Here is an 18,490-nt window from a genome sequence, read left to right on the forward strand (position 1 = left end):
AATATCCAGATGCCCAGCATCTTTTGTTTATTACACCAACCACGAATGCGAGGGCATTTGGCCCAAAATAATTTTTCCCCTTAGTTCAGGTTTGTTTTATCGAGTGTAAAGTAATCTTGGTTTGATAGACATCCAAAACTGCATATCGCTGTGCCGATTCGCTCGTATTTGAGGGAGAGCTTCGCGAGCAAAGAACCTCGTGTTGTCGGGTCAAGATATGGATAGAAGGGTTAGCAGTTATGGCTCAGGGCGGTCAATGGCCATTGAACCCTGAGGTTGGGCCATCGCCCATCAACCCTAAAACAAAGGTTAAGCTGCTCCTCTATAAACATTAGCAATCAAAACGGTCACAAACCAATGATCTGCATTATCGTCGCGCTGCTATGATCAGCAGCGTCGAACCAAATACCTTTTGTAGGATCAAGGTCAAACCGAGTGTTGACCTGAGATAAAGGTCAGGTCAAAGCCGGTCAAACAAGCGTGCTGATCCAATAAGCTGGCGGTGCTGATTCAATTCGACAGCCCTTCTAATCTTTCTCAATTCGCTAACATGACTTCTAGATGAACAGCCATGACTTTTATCCAGTAATACGTGCCAGAGTAGTCGATTTTCACGGTCTAAGTCAAAGATAAGTGAACGAACAACGATTGTAAGAGCGGCTTTTACAGCCCAATTCCGATCCTAAATACCTACTTTTGCTCTTCGGTGACGGCTCGCAGTCGAAGAAAAAGCATAATCAGAGAGGAGATTGTATTTATTATACACCAGCCTTTTCACAAAGAGAGAGGGTCAGTTCTAAGCATGTTGCCTTCTCACTACGGGAAAACTATTTAGCATTCACAGAATATTGCCATTAACTGAACGCATATCCACCCTGGAATAATACATTAGAATATACTGTCAACATAAATACATAATAGCGGCGGCAGTCCCCGCCTCACACGCATGCTGGCACCTATCCTGGCGCGCCTGAAGCCACCACGCTCCAAGCGCTACAAACAGTAAGTACAACTGTCTGACCCCAAATCAAGATCCCAAAAGTAAAAGCGAGCAGCAGTACCGTGAAATACATCAACACTGAATTCGGACGTGACGCCGATCTGGCCCACACCGGTGCGGCGATCAAGCGGCGGTTATGGTTCGCGTCAGTGCCAGCGGACGGCGCCCGGCCCGCAACGACACGGACATCGGACACAGCAAGGACCACGAGATAACAACGTCCGCCGGCAGCGAGATCCGACCGAACGGTACAGCCAGATCCGAGCCACTCCCAGCCGCCGAGTCGGACCCCACGCCCAGGGTAGAGTAGTGCGATTCCACTCCTCGTGATCTTCACTCAGGCGGCGGCGGTGTCGGGCCGCAGCCGCGTGGATAGTGCTGCCACCTATTCTGCGACGGTGCTGCCACCTGTCGCTAGCGTGGCGTCTTTGCCACAAGTGATGTGCGGATGGCTCTGCCTGCCGGCGTTTAGAAGCGGCGGTCGCCGGCTCCGCCCGGCTGCTGCATCTGAGTGCGCACGGCGTTGGCGGCGAAGTCGGCAGTAGCGCTCTGCACGGTCTCGTTACGCATCACTCCGCTGGTGAACTCGGCCTGGGCCTTGCTCATGCTGGCGCCGGTCGTGCGGTAGATTTTGTGCACCTGGTGACGGCCGAGATAGAGGTTATTGTAGGCAGGGTGGGAGAACGCTACCAGACAGGCCAATGTCGCAATCCATCAGCAATTGCTGCAATTCGAAGCTCTTGATGACATTCAAGTCTAAAACAATTACGTTATCTTCACAAAATATCTGTTGCGATTAGAATGAATCTAGCAGCCGCTAGAAGAAAATATGGCAAGCATCGAAAGCAATCGAATCCAAAACATATTTGCTGGCAAGCTACTGGTTTACTTCTGGCATAACCATTGAATACTGGCATAACCACCACGCTGACAGACCATGTTAACAGGGGGAATGGGAAGGAGGGGTTAGAAGAATGAGACAGGATTGCCGACAAAAGTTAAGGGCACCAACACCTCCGGATTCAAACTCAGATGGCTTTTGAATGGAAAACACTTTGCTACATGCAAATGTCTGGTGACTAGATGAAAATTACTCAATCACTCGCAAACAAACGAAACAGGAACTGAAAACCCGAATTTGTTTTTTGTTTTGTTGGGTTAGGCTCTTTCGGTCTAGTAAGACCATTTCAGAGCCAGGAGGATGATAGATAGGGGAAGACATTGGTCTGGGCAGGCACCCTAGTGAGTCGCCGGGGCTGAGCCCGTCCGAAGACAGGCCACCCAGCCCCAAGGCACTCACTGCACCCGGCTACGGGGTGCGCTCCCTCGGGAGCAGCGGTGCCGCTCCAAGGGAGCAGCCCGCATGAGATAAAGTTGCCTGTCCAGCCCGGAGGGGGGTGGCGGTGTGGAGGAGAAGGATTTCAGTATCCTGAGGATAGAAGCATGGAACGGTGAAAACCCGAAATCCGCAGCGAAACCCTTGAGCGTATGAATCACATCTGCCTGATACTTCGATTAAAAATGACCGAGAGATATCTATCCGCCGTGCCTGCATTATGCAATAGCAGCCTTGGCGAAGCAATCTTTTCAGAGGTGCAACACTTCCCAGACTAGTGAGGTGCACCGGTCACACCTCCTTCCGCCACCGAGCTCTGTTCCGAGTCTGCTTCCGACCCAGCCGATCTGTTGCCATGGTAACACACGCCGAGTGCAGTTGGCTGGATGTGGCGCCGGTCGTGGCCGCCGTGGGGAGCAGAGAGCGCCAGTCGCGTGCATTTTTCCGCGGCTAGTGGACGCCACGCCGTCCAATGGACACGCCGCATTCTTTCAGCGCCATCCAGGACACCGAGAGCGGAGTACTTCAGCATTCACCGGCCAGCCGGATCGGGAAATCCTCTACCACCTCCACCACTGGGTCCAGCCACCAGCGCACACATCACTCACTCATGCACAGCACGCACACAGAGAAATAAACGATACCTTCACCTCAAGACTTTCCTCCTCAGTCCTCACACACATGATCACAACCACACTCACACACAGACCATCGAACCACTTTAGAGTACTGAACCGCCCCAAAGCAGGCCTGCATCCTAAACCTCAGAAAATACCGAACCAAACTAAGTGGGACTAGATCAGAACTAATCAAACAAAATCAGGCCAACACAACCGACAAACCAAACAAAATTAAACGAACCAAGTTCAATATAACCCGACCAAACCGAACTGAGCCCGACACACAGTAATCAGTCTGTCCGGTTCAAACCGGACTGCGCCGGTTCGATCCGGCCCGCCTCACCCGCAGGATAAGGATGCCGCAGAGCGCGGTGACGCCGGTGAACGCCATGGCGATCAGAGTGGTCAGCAGCGCCAGCGCGGTGGACTCCTCGTAGGTGCTGAAGGCCACCGCCCAGCCGCTGGGGGCGCCGAACAGTCAGAGAGCGGGCCGGTGAGGGGTGACCACGAGAGGGGTCAGCGATGGTGACCCGGTCAGGGACAGCGCGCCGGTCACCCGGCCCGTGTCACCGCTGCGGTCCCTGAGGCGGCGGTCAGGTCAGTGCCGGGACAGCTGTGTGAGAGATGTGCCATCCTGAAAGCCACCTACGTCCGACCACGACCAACAAAACGCGGCGGAATGATGAAAAGACGCAACCTGAAACTGCTTCTGAAACACAGCACAACAGACAACTGCGGCCAGAAGCGTCACTCAGCGATCCAGTCAGGCACGAATCATCGAAAGCTCCTGGATATCTCGGCATCCGCGGCATGTTTAGATGACCCTAAATAGTCCTGAAAGCTAGCCAATCCGCCAGCCGACACCAGTCATACATACGTCTTTTTGAACCGATACATCTCATCGCTGGACAAAATCAACTCAGCTCGGCTAACGGGAACATACGAGTCCACAGGGAGGGCGACTCCGGCATGCAGCTTTGACCATATTCTCCCGGCGTTTGCTCTAGGGACTGTTCAGTGTTCAACCATGAATGGAGAGCACCCATCAGTCCGGGCGAACAACATGGAATATTACGTCAGAGATCAGATGAGTCGAAACCGAGGCCGAGACGAATCCATTATCTATATTGGAACGAAAAAAAAAAACTAATGGAAAACGAATTGATATGCTTGGCTGGCTAGGTAGAGACACCTTGAGGCAAACCTAGAAAGACTGGGTGAAGGCATATTGCCATGATGGTAGGAGAGCGTAAAAGCATCGGTGTTGCGTGATTCGAGGAGCCTAGAACTCTAACCGACACCCGGTGATCAGTGCAGCCACATCACACGTCCGGAGGGATATTTGGCAGGAAACGCTACTGATAACAACGTTAGTCGGATGACGGTCAGTCACAGAGGGGCGCGTAAGACAGTTATAGAAGAGTATATACAGAGTATATACAGAGTCTGGCATAGTGGATCGTGAGAGGGGTGTGAATGAACACCCCAGGAAGGGAGAGGGAGGGAGGGAATCTGACGGAGCGGCGGCAGCCAGTCCGCTGACCTTGACGATCAGGATGAAGTCGCAGAGGGCGACGAAGGCGAACCCGATGCCGATCAGGAGGGCCAGCACGCCGACCACGTAGTTGCCGGCCGTCTGTCCGGCGCTGATGGCGCTCAGGCCGTTGATGATGCCGCTGACGTCATAGTTACACGTCATGTCACACGTCAGTTGGGGTATCACACGTCAGGCACACACAGCGGACCCGGCAGGGCAGTCGGACGGCGGCCACCCGCGGGAACAGCCCGTGGCCAGGTCACGGTGGCTCGCTCGGCTGCAACTGGGCGTGGTGTCGGGCGACGAGGCGGGTATGACACAGACAAAACAATGGAGAGGGACATACTGGTGCCGGGTGGCCGGGGCACACAGAGGAGACTGTTCAATCAATCTGATGCCTAATCACTTATTTGAAATTAAAGACGTTAAACACCTATTCCAAAACAAATATCACAACAAAGGCAAAACCCTTACAAACATCTCTTGTCCTTGCAACAATCAAAAACCTTACAACAATCAGTAGATTGTCCAATCAATCTGGCACGAAGCTTAATCATTAATTTGAAATTTAAGACGTTAAATACCCATTCCAAAACAAATATCACAACAAAGGCAAAAGGCCTTATTTCTACCAAACAAACGCCCGGCATGGGCCATTGGGCAAACATCACCTGTCCTCATCCCAGACCAACCCCACACATCATTCCACCTGTACATTCCACCTGTAGTCCTCCCCAGCCCCGACTACCACCCTCCTGTCTCCTCTACTGTAGTTCCCCTCGCCGGCAGCGGCAGTACAACGGCGGTGGTATCGGTAACCGAACCCTCCGTACCACCGGGATCGCCGCCGGTCCGATCTAATGACACTCCCCATCCCCCCCCCCCCCCCCCCGGAGGGGTGCCGCAGAGGAGCGGCGCGGTGCAGGCACTAGGCGCCCCTCCCCCCTCCCCCTCCCGAGGGTTGCCGCGGCGGGGCAGGGCGGGGCACTCACCAGGCGCCGAGATTATTGATGCCGATCGCGTGCACGCCGCTCACCATCAGTTGAAAAAAGAACACGAAAAAGAAGACCATGAAGTTGAACGAGCTGTCACTCCTGTGAGAAACGAGAGATAAATTATTGCACGTCACAGGGGAATAACAGCTCTCAGTACGGATGGTGTTTATCGGTACAATAACGCGCACATTGAGATAGATGATTAATCGAAACAAGGCGACATACGCAGTGTAATCAACGCACTCGTAAACGTAAGATCCTACCCAAGAGCATGTTTGTACGTGTCATTTACTAACGCTCTTGAAGTTGATCACATTTTCCTGGAAAGCGAGAGCCCGTTACCCGACACCAAACCACAGCTATCACGTGACACGCCTGGGCTGAGTCAGCATCTCCCCGTGACGTCACATATCACCCCCGAGCGCCAGTGACGTCACACATGCTGGTGACGTCACCTATCTCCCGGCGGTCGGACAGACAGAGCCCGCGATAAGGCACTGAGCACTGCGCAGCGGCTAGTCGTTATTGACGCGAGAATAGCCGCGTTGGTGTAAAGGATACCATGGGTTCATCTGAACAGCGCTCTCGCACCCGTCTGTGTCTGCGGGCTCTTTGGGAGCAGATATCAAATAATAGCAATAGCGCGTGGTGTGGTTACCAGGGGCGGGTGTTGGCGGGATCCGGGACGGCCGCCCATGTAAAACCGCCAGCCCCGCGGCGTGCGCCGTCCGAGCGCTCACCTGAACGCCTTGTAGATGGGCCTGAACCAGCACACGTAGGAGGCCGGCGTGAACAGCACAAAGTAGAGCAGCGCCAGGCCGAACATGGAGAACTGGCCGAACTGGATCATCATCGCCATGCCGCCGATGATGTTCACCAGAAGCACCATACTGTGCACTGGGCGGGGGGGGGGGGTAATACAGTCAGTAACCAGCACCATACTGTGCACTGGGTGGACGGGGGGTGAAAATACAGTCAGTAAGCAGCACCAGGCTGTGCACTGAGGGATATAATGACGTCAGTCATCCGTTATACATGCTGTGCACGGACAGTTACTAGTCGTGGTGGACCGGTCAGTCGTGGGACCACAAACGTAATGACGACTGACTATTGACTATAAAAAATCACCTTTGATCACGCAAGCAGCTCGGTAGGTTTGGGGCGAAAACTTATGACGCTCAACGTTGACTGCACGATTTGGACAGTCAACTCAAAATACAAACTCAGCAACATCCCAGAGGTGCCCCACCCCACCTCACCCCACCCGCTGCGCTCCCCACTGGTTACTCACGCCCCCACAGGTAGTAGAGGTGCCGGGTGATGCGCTGAAACTCCAGCGGGATGTCCACGTTGATGTCCTGGTAGAAGCACGGCCCGATGGGCACGAACGACGGCAGCGGCGGCCAATTGTTCTGGCGCGCGTTCAGCTGGCCGCTGCGGAGCGCCTCCTCTCGCCGGCGCAGCTCTTCATCCTTACGCTCCAGCTCCTCCTGCTGGCGCTGCGGGCCACCGAGGTCAGAGGTCAGGTCACCGAGGTCAGAAGTCGGGTCTCCGAGGTCAGAGGTCAGGTCACCGAGGTCAGAGGTCGGGTCACGGCGGCTAGGTCACGGCGGTAGATTACTGGCGCCTGGTGAGGTCAAGCAGGTCATGCAGGTCAGGTCAGGCCACGTCGCGCACCATAACCTCAGATCCCGCCTGAGTCTCGGTGAATAGGTTAAAAACGGTCACCGGAAAACATTGATAGGCGTGTAGTGGATAGGATGGGATTGCAACAGGTCATTACCGAAAACGCAGTGTGCATTACACCGACCCCACCACCATTTTTAACAACCAGTATAACGCCTTTTGGGGCGACTAACGGAGCGAGCGAGAGGGTGGGCCTTGCACGTGCGAAATTGCGAGGGGGTACCTCCAACTAACTTGTGCACGGCACCCTACTAACTGGTCTCTAGCGATGTGCCGAATTTGAGCACAATCGGCCCAGCCGTTCTCGAGATCTGGAAGCGGCACCCTGCACGTGCGCACGTGCAAAATGGGTCCCAACTGACTTGTGCACGGCACCCTACTAACCGGTCCCTAACCGTGTACCAAATTTGAGCGCAATCGGTCCAGCCGTTCCCGAGATCTGGAAACGACCCCTGCACGTGCGCACGTGCAGCAGCACCCCAACTCTGGCACATGTATATGCAGTGCCTAGTGGGTGCCTACCTACATGCCAACTTTCAGCGCAATCGGCCAAGTAGTTACCGAGATATTGCAACAATTACAAAACTGACACCTCTTCGTTTTGCACGTGGCACGTGCATAAGGGGTCACCCACATGCATCGGGAATAGTCCAATACTTGGTAGAAGGAATGAAGCTACCCTACAAAAATTACTGCGTGTAAATCGGTCAAGTGGTTGCTGAGATATAAGCCTCGCAAAAGCGTGACCACGGCCGGCCGGCCGGCCGGCCGGTCGGCCGGCCGCTCATACTCAGAAATTTCCGTTAATCTAAGGAAAGACTACGCTCGCTTCGCTCGCTCCGTAATAAAAAGTTAAAACCATTTCAAACAAGGTACCATTACAAGGAATAACCTAAAGTTACAAAGCCTTCTCAATGAAATGTTGCGGGTCTCAATAGCCCACCAATGAATATAAAATCTATATCGCAGCATGTTAAGCTTGGGCTGTGATACAACGAATAACACCCGCAGTCTACAGTTACGTTCCAACATTTCGACGCTTCGGAGTAAGTGCTTCAATAGAATTCACAATTTCAAACATACTGACAATTCATTGTTTTATCGTTAATCGCGTTTCGTCGTTATCTCTGTTAGTAATCAGAACAGACTGTGCTGAACGGAGCAGCCACCGGCCGTTTATCAGCGTCCGTCGCACACGGGAAAAGACACGGGATATGATGTAAAGGACGGGACAACGGACGAGGCCGTGATTCAGAGGGGATGCATGGTCGAGGACGCTGGGATTGCGTTAAAGCTGTCTTGAGACGAGGATGCGTCGACTCGACTGTCGAGAAATGTTTACACAAGCGTATAGAAACGTGGAGTTTGACAGATACATGACCATAGTATGTGTCTGTATTTGGTGTCATGGAAGTCGCCGTGGTCTAGGTCTTACTTGCCTTATATTGTCAACGACCATAAAGAGTAGCCTGGTAGTCCGCGGCAAGCACAGATTAGTCGCATTCGTTTTACAAACAGCATCACATCATGCATACATGCATGAGTCTGAACAGGTCTGTTCTGGCCTAAACCGGTGGTGTCTAGAAGACAAGCTCACGGAGTTTCGTACTCTTATCGGAATTATACCGGGAAGCTAACAACGACCCGTGCGCTCAGTGCTCCTTTGATGTGTCGATGCAATCTGACTCATTTGACGTGAGTCACAAAGAGCAGCATCAGACGCAAAAAAGGACAGTTTCTTTTTTTCCGACGTGACGTCACTTACGCGTCGGCGTTGGGAGGCAAGTATCGACGCACTATAGCCATCTCGCCCCTAACTATGGTCATGCCTAGCTGCCAGTTTGCCTAACCAGTGTCCCGTATTGACCATGAGCGACCCTGGGGACCATCACGGTACATCACGTCACGAGACCGTCCCGCGGCATGACGTCACCGCCGGGCGTCTGGCCTACCTGTTTTGTAGACCCCTCTCAGCCACCAGCACAGCAGTGACCTCTGCCAGCGGTGTGACCGCTCTGAGACGAACCTAACCGCCGCAGGCGGCTCGGCATGTATCATACTCAGCCCGTGGCGTGCAACGATAGACAGAAGTAGGCAGACCACAAAGACGGGACCGGCTCACAAAACGACACAGGACATGTTGTTTTAGATACGACAGCTAATTGTTCTTTAGGAAATAAGAAAGATAGGGAAAATAAACTATAAAGCAAAGCACGGTTGAAGACATAGCGCAGAAAGTTTTTTTTTGTCGATGCACGAAGCAAAGCGGTCGGTATCGCTCTCATGTCACAAGAGCTGTGGTGTGCTTGAAATACAGTTTGATCTCGCGGCGGGGTAATGTACTTGATGAGGATAAGTGAGTGAGAAAAAATATCATCATCTCCGACAACCGTAAACATTAAAACAGTTAACTAAACGTAAGTGAGGAAAGGTACATACGTCCAAGCAAAGGTACAATGATATACATGCGGCCTGAATTTCATGTTAGTAATATGGTATGAAATACGCAGGTGTACCCGAACATCGGACATCAAACATAGAATCAAAAGTGCAGGCATACAGGTGTACCTACGGAGGTCTATGGTGCAGGGAATTAAAACGTTATGTGTCATGCAACATGCAAATGCTTCACTACCCCGTGGACGAAGCACACTTACCCGAAGAGCCTGAAAGTGGACAGTAAAATTGTGTTAGGTAAAATAGCGAACAGGCAGCACTAGCAAACACCCACTACGTCAAACCCATTAATTATCAATTATTACACGTCATCACACTAGGGTCTTGTTTCACGGCCGCTGCCAGCACACGTGTCAAATTGGGTTTCCATGGAGACATCAACAAGCCCATTGCTCCAGCACTACCACTTAGTGTGACGTCAACTCGCGAAATGCGCTGGCAGCGGCTGGCAGCACGGACGTGAAACAGCCCCAAGACATGCACATAACCAGTTAGTACTATCATCGAATCATTTACTTGTTGCACAATAATGGCATACTTCCAATAAGCTGCCCAATCGCTTTGAATGATTAAGCCAGATTTCTCAATTAATACTTGATTAATACTATGCCACCAATTTATTGAGTCCCGTCAGAAACACAGCATGCCACAAACTTCTCTCAAAGCAAAGCAGATTTAAGCACAACTATATCCTCAGTCATTTACTATGCCAATGTTAATAGCTGCGGCGAGCCACGTTTCTCATACAAGCATCCCATAACTTTTGCTCTCATAAAACATGTTACATGTCGTGGATATTGTAAAAATTCAAAGTCATAGAAAACCTCTCTCTCTCTCTCTCTCTACCCAAAAGTCACGGACCTTCTGTAAGACCACCGCCCAGCATCTCACTACGGACAAGATGGAGCCCCACCGTTCTCCTCTGCTCGGCACCCTCAGCAGACCGCGGCGCGCGGCGGGCTCACCTGGAGCTGCTCAGTGTTGATCTGCTGCTGGGAGGAGGCCGTGTACGGCGGCGGCGGCTGCGTGTCCTGCGTGGGCGACATCACGGCCGGCGCCGCGCCCGTGCCGGCCGCCGGCGCCGCCGCAGTCTGCTGACCGTCGAACGGGTTGTACTCCTCCAGGCCGGGCGCATTGCTCTGTGTCGCTGACTTCACGGCTGGGTCCTGGTCACATGGGGAGGCAGGATCACAGGTGTGCTTCAAACAGGAATAATGGCCGGCCAGACCTTTAACTGACAAATCGGTGAAGGATATGATCCTATACCTACCAAGCTACTTAAGAGGATGGATTTGAGCTGGAACCTTCAATGTTTACCAAAGAATAAGTATCAGAATGATAGGTCTATGGTACAGGTTTGAGGCTGAGTAGCAGCTCACACAGCATTTCAATCACCTATGGAAGGCCAGCAGGTGGTTGACAAGAGTATGCCACAACAGATACATCATGCAAGAAGACCACAACAGCATGTTTTCGCATTTGAAGTTAAACAGCTGGTTAAAATCATCAATGGCAAATCGACCCTTCAAAGAACAATAATTTCAAAAGATATGTCACCAGCTCTCCACCTAGAGTCCTAGACTGCAAAATATGACAATGTAGATGAGATCTCACAAGTACAGCCTACAGGGACACTCAGCCAATGAGCTGACCTGCTGGAATGGAGTGGCTGCAGGTTATAAATGTGAACTGAACTGAACCACTGTGCTGGCAGAGCCTTGTTCAAATATAGGTATGTAGGTATATGTGAGATACATGCATGTGAGGGACTGGAGTAGGTGAAGGATTAGGCATTAGGCATTAGGCAGCATGCATAAAATCATAAACAAGGACTTTCAACTTGATAACATATTTATAGGCCTTGCTCAGTGCAGTGCAGGCTGGTACAGATATCCAGCCTGATAGGTGTGTGCTGGTGTGGGCCTTTCAGTCTTTCACCCGAGCGGATGTGGCTTGTTGACGCCGTCTCAACTCTGCGGCCATGCTTGCAGTAAGGATATTTATGTCAGTTTGGTCTCACATATCATAAGGTGTGTCAAATTATTGAAAATCATGACACAATTTATAAAATGCGAATTAAAACCTTACCGCAAAAGGGTCAGCAAACGGGTTATCATCAAATCCTGACATTTTGGCTTGCGTTGATGGAGAAATGAACGCTGGCACGTAAAGCAGCTGAGCTCAGTTAAACTATTTAGGTGATGAGATACCACTTATGCAATCGTATCATAGCAAACAAATGGTCTTAATTAAAACAAATCCTTATATTTTCCCAATATCCAGCAGCCCCGCTTCGGTAAATGACAACACCGGCGCGACACTGCGCAATTTTAGCCCCGGGATCGGTAGAAGCTGCCATAACAGATCGATGACTTTTTTGTAAAATGACATCATAGATATTGATTTTTCGTGATTCGTTGAAAGATCCTTTCGGGTATACTGTTTCAAATTTGCATCAAGAGATATCTATCATATTTTCATTCAATCTGATCCATTGAAATATACTAAAAATTGACAAAAAAGTATTAATTAATTCCACCAAAGAGAAGGCAATACAAATTGTTTTCATGACGTCATCAAAAACTTAAATGGCTTTTTTGATAAATTTATCGAAATTTGTGGTGCATGTGATTCTCGAGGTGAGGTTGATGAGGTTTTGATCACAGTTATGATAATATGTGTTTTGATAATATGTGCCTTGCAAAAATGAAACGGTGTATATTTAAAGTTTATTTGGGATCGAAATAAATAGGCAGTTTCACAAGTCCAGCTTCTTGGCAGTGTTTAAGACAAGAGTGGATTTATTTTATATAAATAGACTACCTGATAATCCTTCAATGCCATTGATCTCTATGGTTCTCTATGATTGACCATAGATCTCTGTTCAACATAAATACTTATACCAGTACATGTACATATTTACCAGTATAACGCCTTTTGGGGCGACTAACGGAGCGAGCGAGAGGGTGGGCCTTGCATGTGCGAAATTGCGAGGGGTACCTCCAACTGACATATGCACGGCACCCTACTAACCGGTCTCTAGAGATGTGCCAAATTTGAGCGCAATCGGCCCAGCCGTTCTCGAGATCTGGAGTGGCACCCTGCACGTGCGCACGTGCAAAATGGGTCCCGACTGACTTTTGCATGGCACCCTACTAACCGGTCCCTAACCATGTAGGTACCAAATTTGAGCGCCATCGGTCCAGCCGATCTCGAGATCTGGAAATGACCCCTGCACGTGGGCACGTGCAGCAGCACCCCAACTCTGGCACATGGATATGCAGTGCCTAGTGGGGCCTACCTACATGCCAACTTTCAACGCAATCGGCCAAGTAGTTACCTACCGAAATATTGCAACAATTCCAAAACTGACACCTCTTCGTTTTGCACGTGGCACGTGCATAAGGGGTCACCCACATGCATCGGGAATAGTCCAATACTTGGTAGAAGGAATGAAGCTACCCAACAAAAATTACCACGTGTAAAATTTATGATTTATTATATATTGATATGCAATAAAATGAAGTGAGCTAAGGCTGCTAAGCACATCCTGGTTCTCTTAAATTGAAATGTTTTCAACTCTGGCTTCTCTGACTCTGGCTTCCAAAAGTCAACTCTGGGCAAACTTAAAGCCTTGCTGTTTTTCACGTGGTATTAGCACGTTGAGGAAATCCTCACGAAAATAGCTGTTCTTGCATCGTGAAACGAGAGGAATCCCGCCCGACTTCATCAAACACATGCCGGAACGGCAGTTTTAGTGAGAATTTTGTTGGGGGGAGGGGAATGGTAAAAGTATACATTGAGTCCGAGTGACTGTTAAAAGATAAAGTTTTCATATTCTTACATTATTTGACATCCTGAATCCAAAAATGATACTTGACAAAAATGACCTGACCTTGCCTGAAAATGTGGTTGGTTTCTGAAGATCTGGCTTGAATCAAAGGTCAGATATGCATGCCAAGTTTCAGCTCTATCTCCTATCGCGAAAAAAAAAACTATTGGGCGCCAGCCTCCCCCCCCCCCCCTCCCCCATCGGCCGGCGATGGTTAAAGCACTCCATTTCTATATTTGTTTTCCACTGACTAATACGTTGTTTATTTTTCAGGTATGTCACTGTAGAGGACGGTCTACATAAGTATTGAAAATAGTATTTTGCATAGAATCGTTGCTAGTCATCGTCCGAATTACATCATGGAAACAGCTACGTCTCGGTTGTTTTCTCGTCATATACTGAAATGCTGCCGGAGATTCAGTTGGAGTCAGGGTAAGCCAATAGTCCATTAAGTCAATTTTAAGTCAAGACATTGCTTTGTTTTAGTGTCATGATATACAATATCGCTAGAGCTAGTCATTGCACATGTTGCGTAGAAGAAGGCACATGTAATTGCGTGCGTGTGCTTATGTGTACAAGACGGTTGCTTGACGTACACTGTCGGCACTGGTGAGCGGGTCGCCATGCTCTCTGAATCTCTTGCTTTATTTTCTCTCGCCGGTCGTTATAATAAAGGTCAGATACTCAGATGTTATAATAAACTTAAACCGTCGCTCGGTGTCGTAGTCTGCCGTTTTTGTCGCGAACTTTTCGTTGGTCCTTACGAAGACATGCATGCGTGTCGCTAGCAGCGGTATCGGTGCATTAATGGTACTCTCACTCTCCTTTCCAGGCCGGAGGACGTTTCTCTCAGATGCATACAAGTGCCAGGACCTCTGGGATGCCCGCACAAGCCTACCCATCTTCAAAGACCTAAATATGGGTACGACATGATACAATTATGCTTTTCATGCTTACATATTTAATTGTTGGATACAGTTGTTAAATGATAGCCAAGGTTTTGCGGTTATCAAAAACGGTCTGTGCGCCACTCTTTCACTCATATAATATGCATTTCCTATACAATGTGAAAGTTTCACCCTCGGGCCATGTAAAGTCAGGTCACATTAGGACTTGACTTGCACCAGTAAGTCAGTCAATAGCTGGTAAGGACCCTCACTTCAAGAAAATCATGAATAGCACTCATGAAAACGAACTGTTCTTGTTTCAGATAAGTTCTACCTTGCCATTGATAAGAATTTTCAAACAAAAGGGAAGGTCCTTCCTGTCGACATTGATATCGTAAGTACCAGTTATTGTAGTCGGATAGTGCGAGGTGTTTTGTCCTCCTTGCATTCCCCGGTGGTTCTTGTTCCGTCTTCTGTTTCAGTCGGCGATGGCCGACTGACGTGTGTTTTGTGGAACGATTATTGCTACTAGAAGCCATATCTTCGTGGGTCCCATTGATGCTCTTATGGTATTGACTTGTAACGGGCATTTAAAATGTGATTGCAGTGCATGCTGATACCAATTACCAACGATCCCGACCTTCGGCTCGGTAATTTCTCCTTGCCGTGTATGCTAATAATGTGGCTAGGTATGTACCATACCAGATTCTCTGATCTAGCAACATTAGGCTAAAAACCTGAATTAACGTATTGAGTTTTGTATCTTTACGTAGGCTGACAAAATAACTTGGACTGATGTGTTTTGATGGGCCATAATGTCTAGATCCTCGGCTGATTTGAAGCTTGGTGTAATGTGCCACTTGAGTGCAGTTCGGTACCCGCTATGATATCCTCAATAGGTATGTGAATCGTCCTATACGAAACCTCGAGAATAGCGTATCTGCATGCCCGGCCCTCCGGCCTCCCACCCATGTAACGCGTTCCCCCGAGTGTATGTTTGTGCCATGCGCCGCTGTTGCCGCCAGTTCGCCGTGAATGCCGTGTCGGACCAGCAGCTGGACGACCTGCAGGACGTGCTGCACCGGTTCCGGCGCACGCCGCTCACCACCGGCGCGCTGCCGTCCACCGGCCACGCGCTGGTGCGCGCCCTGCTGGCCGCCGCTGACCCGGAGCGCCAACAGCGCCTTCTGGATGTGCTCGACGACAGGATGAACTACGGCGTTTTCCTGGACACCCACACGGCCAACATGTGCATGGACACCTTCCTCAAGGAGGGCAACTACAGAGGTACGACAGAGCAGCTGTCGAGGAGCGGATCGGTGGTAGGGGGTAATATGAGGCACGTCGGCTGCCCGGCAGCTTGTTCGACTTTTGTTTTATACATTTCTGTCCGTAAAATGAATAACGTCCCGTTCTTATATATTCGCATATTTTTCGTCGGCGGTTACACCTGAATTGCTCGAGCTCAACTTGTGCACTGTGTAACCTCGTCACCCCGGCCCCCTTGCAGACGCGGCCAAGATCGCCACGCACCTGATGCTGCAGGAGGAGTGGTCCGACCCGATCAACCGGGCGCTGGCGCTCTACTCGTGCTGCGCCTACGTCGAGAACCCGGTGCCCGAGCCGTGGCGGCAGCCCGACCCCGAGGAGGATCCCAAGGCGGAAACGGTGAGTTCAGGGTACCTACCAAGGTATCAGGGTACCAGAGCCCTCGACTGAAGTAGTGGAGACAGCCCGACCCCGAGGAGCACCCCAAGGCGGAGACGGTTAGCTCCTGAGTGCCGACCGTGACTCCGTATAATGAAACTGACGTCTGATAGATTGTTGTTGGTTGTTGACTAACGATAATGGTACGATAATCAGGCTAATGTGTAGATTTGATTTAATTGACGATGATGACTATGATTGACTGATCATTATTCGTATGGTATATGCCAGCAAGAAGATTGGCTTGCAGTCGACGCGCCCTAAAGCCCCAATAAACAAACAAACAAACAAGAAGATTGGCTCACATATTGAGCTGTCGATAGACTAGTTTGATGAAATGCACCAGCACCAGTACAGACTAGTTAAGCAGCACTCAAAGCGAGACGACTCTGCAAACTAGACGTTTTCGTCATCATTTCACTGGAGACATTGACTGACCCAAGACTGACCTAGTCGAGATGAAATTTATGTTCGCCGGCTGTTGGCAGTCAGTAACTCTCCCGCCCCGCCTCCCCCTCAGGAGTTCATCCGGGTGAAATACCTGCGTAACGAGTGGAACGACGCCCACTTTGATCTGCGCGAGTGGTGGGAGCTGTGCGGGAAGACGCTGGCCTGGGTGGGCGCCTCGGGCGACCAGCTGGGGGACCGCAGCTGCCAGCTGCTCGGCTGGGCCCTCTGGCGGCAGTGGGACCAGCTGCGTCAGTGCTGCGACCGGCTGCAGGGCAGTGACGGCGTTTGCAGGGATACGGTGAGAGAGCGGCGGTCGGAACCGGCGGGGGGGGGGGGTAGGGATGCGAAACGAGTCAGTAGTTATTGATTTGCATTAACAGCTGCTACATATTTGTATAGCTTGTACCCTTGCTCATCATTTGATAATTGTTAGTTCCTGCGCCAAACCACGGTTAGTCCCTCATCATCGGTCACAGTCACATTTGTTATTCAAATATTTAGAAATTTGTGTCCTTTTACCTACTGTATTCGATCCACCTATTTTACCGTAGGCGTAATTGTGGTGGATCTACTTATATTATAGTTCACCAGCGATAAATTGCTAGAAAATCAACAGGTGTGCTGGTATTATATATCGAAGTCAGAATATTTTATCGAAGTATAACCCGCAGTAATATCTTATCGAAGTCAGAGTCCCTCTACTAAACCGTATCTGCCGTCGTATCCCCTGTACCCCATGTGCTCCCGCCCACCGCCGCCGTGACCGTGTGTGTGTGCCGCGCCGCCAGCTGGAGCGGGTGGCCGGTCTGCTGGCGGACGCCGGCGACTCGTGCCCGGACGCAGCGGCGCTGTCGGCGCGGGTCTCTGCGCTGCCGGCCGCCGACGCCCCGCTACTGGAGACGCTGCGCCGCGCCGCTGAGAGCGCCGTGGCCGAGCACGAGCCGGCGGCGGTGGCGCAGCTGCGCGCCACATACGCCGACTGGGAGCGCCGCCGGCTGGAGGCGCTCGAGCAGCAGCGCCAGGCTGAGGAGCGCGCGCGCCGCGTGCAGGCGCTCGAAGAGAAGCGCCAGGAGCTGTGCGAGCGCGAGCGGCTGCTGTGGTTCTTTGACCGCGAGGAGCAGCTGTTGGCAGAGGTGGACCGCCAGTGGAACCGGCCGCAGCCGCCCAAACCGCCGCACGTTCAGAAACTGCTGCGCAAGAAGCGGCCCACGCAGACCGACTACGTTCCGCCGCACGTGCAGCGTACACACAACCAGTGATCATCAACAGGACCGTGTGTATATCTGTGTGTGCTGAGAGCGTAGAGGGCAATACATCGATGACAGTGTAAGACGCACAGTGATTTTGGTAGCATAGGCATTCAGTAATTAACATTAATTAGTGACTATAGTGCTTTGCCCGCGGCTAGATGTAGCTCCTGCATCGTATCACCCAAACGTTGGCCTAAGTAATCCGATTCGATACAAATCAAGACTGAGATAAGCTCTTTTGTTTATATGTTTCTACCCTGCGTCCCTAGCAAGTCCCGATGGTGATGCACGGGGGAGTAGGCTTGCGAAACATTTTGGCAGCAACCGAGGCAACTGCCTCGGCAACATTTTTGACCCGGCACAGAGGCCTGCAAGGCGATATAACCGAGGCCTGGATGGCGATGCGATGGCCCACGGAACATCGCAGGACAGACTTGAGACAAGGGAGCAGGAATACAAAGCTTGTCCCAGCCAAGGCCATATGTAGATCCCAGCGTCTATAACAAAACAATTTCGTGGCCGCATCCAAGGGCTATTTTAGAGACGTTAGTGGTGACTAGTGCGCCAGTTCACTTTTTTTATTGATTGCTATAAATGACGTCATGAATTTTGCAGTTTCAGTCTCATTTTTCTTCAATGTCACAGAAAATACGGTACTCAGGCTGTATATTTTGATATAAATGATATGCTATGATATTTTGAAGCGATTATTTTGCTATTTTTGTCCATTTCA

General features: G+C 50.7%; 2 protein-coding genes across 7 annotated transcripts; one reads left to right on the forward strand and one right to left on the reverse strand.

Annotated features, from left to right (window-relative positions):
• Positions 1–737: 737 nt before the first annotated feature.
• On the reverse strand, positions 738–12,027 carry LOC122366293 (secretory carrier-associated membrane protein 1-like). 2 transcript variants are annotated; one of them, XM_043338371.1, is made up of 8 exons: positions 11,720–11,969; positions 10,597–10,797; positions 9,832–9,840; positions 6,780–6,987; positions 6,229–6,385; positions 5,486–5,587; positions 4,500–4,632; positions 738–1,639 (listed from the first exon to the last, which is right to left on the reverse strand). In XM_043338371.1, exons 1-8 carry the CDS (start codon positions 11,759–11,761, stop codon positions 1,469–1,471), a joined length of 1,023 nt encoding a protein of 340 aa, XP_043194306.1. In that variant the 5' UTR covers positions 11,762–11,969; the 3' UTR covers positions 738–1,468. The 2 variants fall into 2 exon arrangements, with proteins under 2 accessions (XP_043194306.1, XP_043194307.1); XM_043338372.1 differs by lacking the exon at positions 9,832–9,840 and having other exon boundaries at positions 11,720–12,027.
• Positions 12,028–12,047: 20 nt separating this feature from the next.
• On the forward strand, positions 12,048–17,839 carry LOC122366295. Of its 5 annotated transcripts, none has more exons than XM_043338380.1 (8): positions 12,048–12,270; positions 13,737–13,895; positions 14,296–14,385; positions 14,674–14,744; positions 15,376–15,637; positions 15,861–16,018; positions 16,578–16,805; positions 17,296–17,839. In XM_043338380.1, the coding sequence occupies exons 2-8, from the start codon at positions 13,823–13,825 to the stop codon at positions 17,764–17,766; spliced, it is 1,353 nt and encodes a 450-aa protein (XP_043194315.1). In that variant the 5' UTR covers positions 12,048–12,270; positions 13,737–13,822; the 3' UTR covers positions 17,767–17,839. The 5 variants fall into 5 exon arrangements, with proteins under 5 accessions (XP_043194315.1, XP_043194316.1, XP_043194317.1 ...); XM_043338381.1 differs by having other exon boundaries at positions 12,252–12,284; XM_043338382.1 differs by having other exon boundaries at positions 12,265–12,296.
• Positions 17,840–18,490: the final 651 nt, after the last annotated feature.

This window comes from Amphibalanus amphitrite, unplaced genomic scaffold (assembly GCF_019059575.1).
Source record: "Amphibalanus amphitrite isolate SeventyFive unplaced genomic scaffold, NRLGWU_Aamphi_draft 000795F_arrow, whole genome shotgun sequence".
NCBI lineage: Eukaryota > Metazoa > Arthropoda > Thecostraca > Balanomorpha > Balanidae > Amphibalanus > Amphibalanus amphitrite.

Bases quoted from the DNA above. Each gene is read 5' to 3' on its own strand.
- LOC122366293 (XM_043338371.1), bottom strand. From the start codon at position 11,761: ATGTCAGGATTTGATGATAACCCGTTTGCTGACCCTTTTGCG. The intron at 10,798-11,719 runs GTAAGGTTTTAA...CCATGTGACCAG, and splicing joins CGTTTGCTGACCCTTTTGCG to GACCCAGCCGTGAAGTCAGC. The intron at 6,386-6,779 runs GTGAGTAACCAG...CCCCCCGCCCAG, and splicing joins CCTCTACTACCTGTGGGGGC to TGCACAGTATGGTGCTTCTG.
- LOC122366295 (XM_043338380.1), top strand. From the start codon at position 13,823: ATGGAAACAGCTACGTCTCGGTTGTTTTCTCGTCATATACTGAAATGC. The intron at 14,386-14,673 runs GTACGACATGAT...TTCTTGTTTCAG, and splicing joins CTTCAAAGACCTAAATATGG to ATAAGTTCTACCTTGCCATT. The intron at 16,806-17,295 runs GTGAGAGAGCGG...CCGCGCCGCCAG, and splicing joins ACGGCGTTTGCAGGGATACG to CTGGAGCGGGTGGCCGGTCT.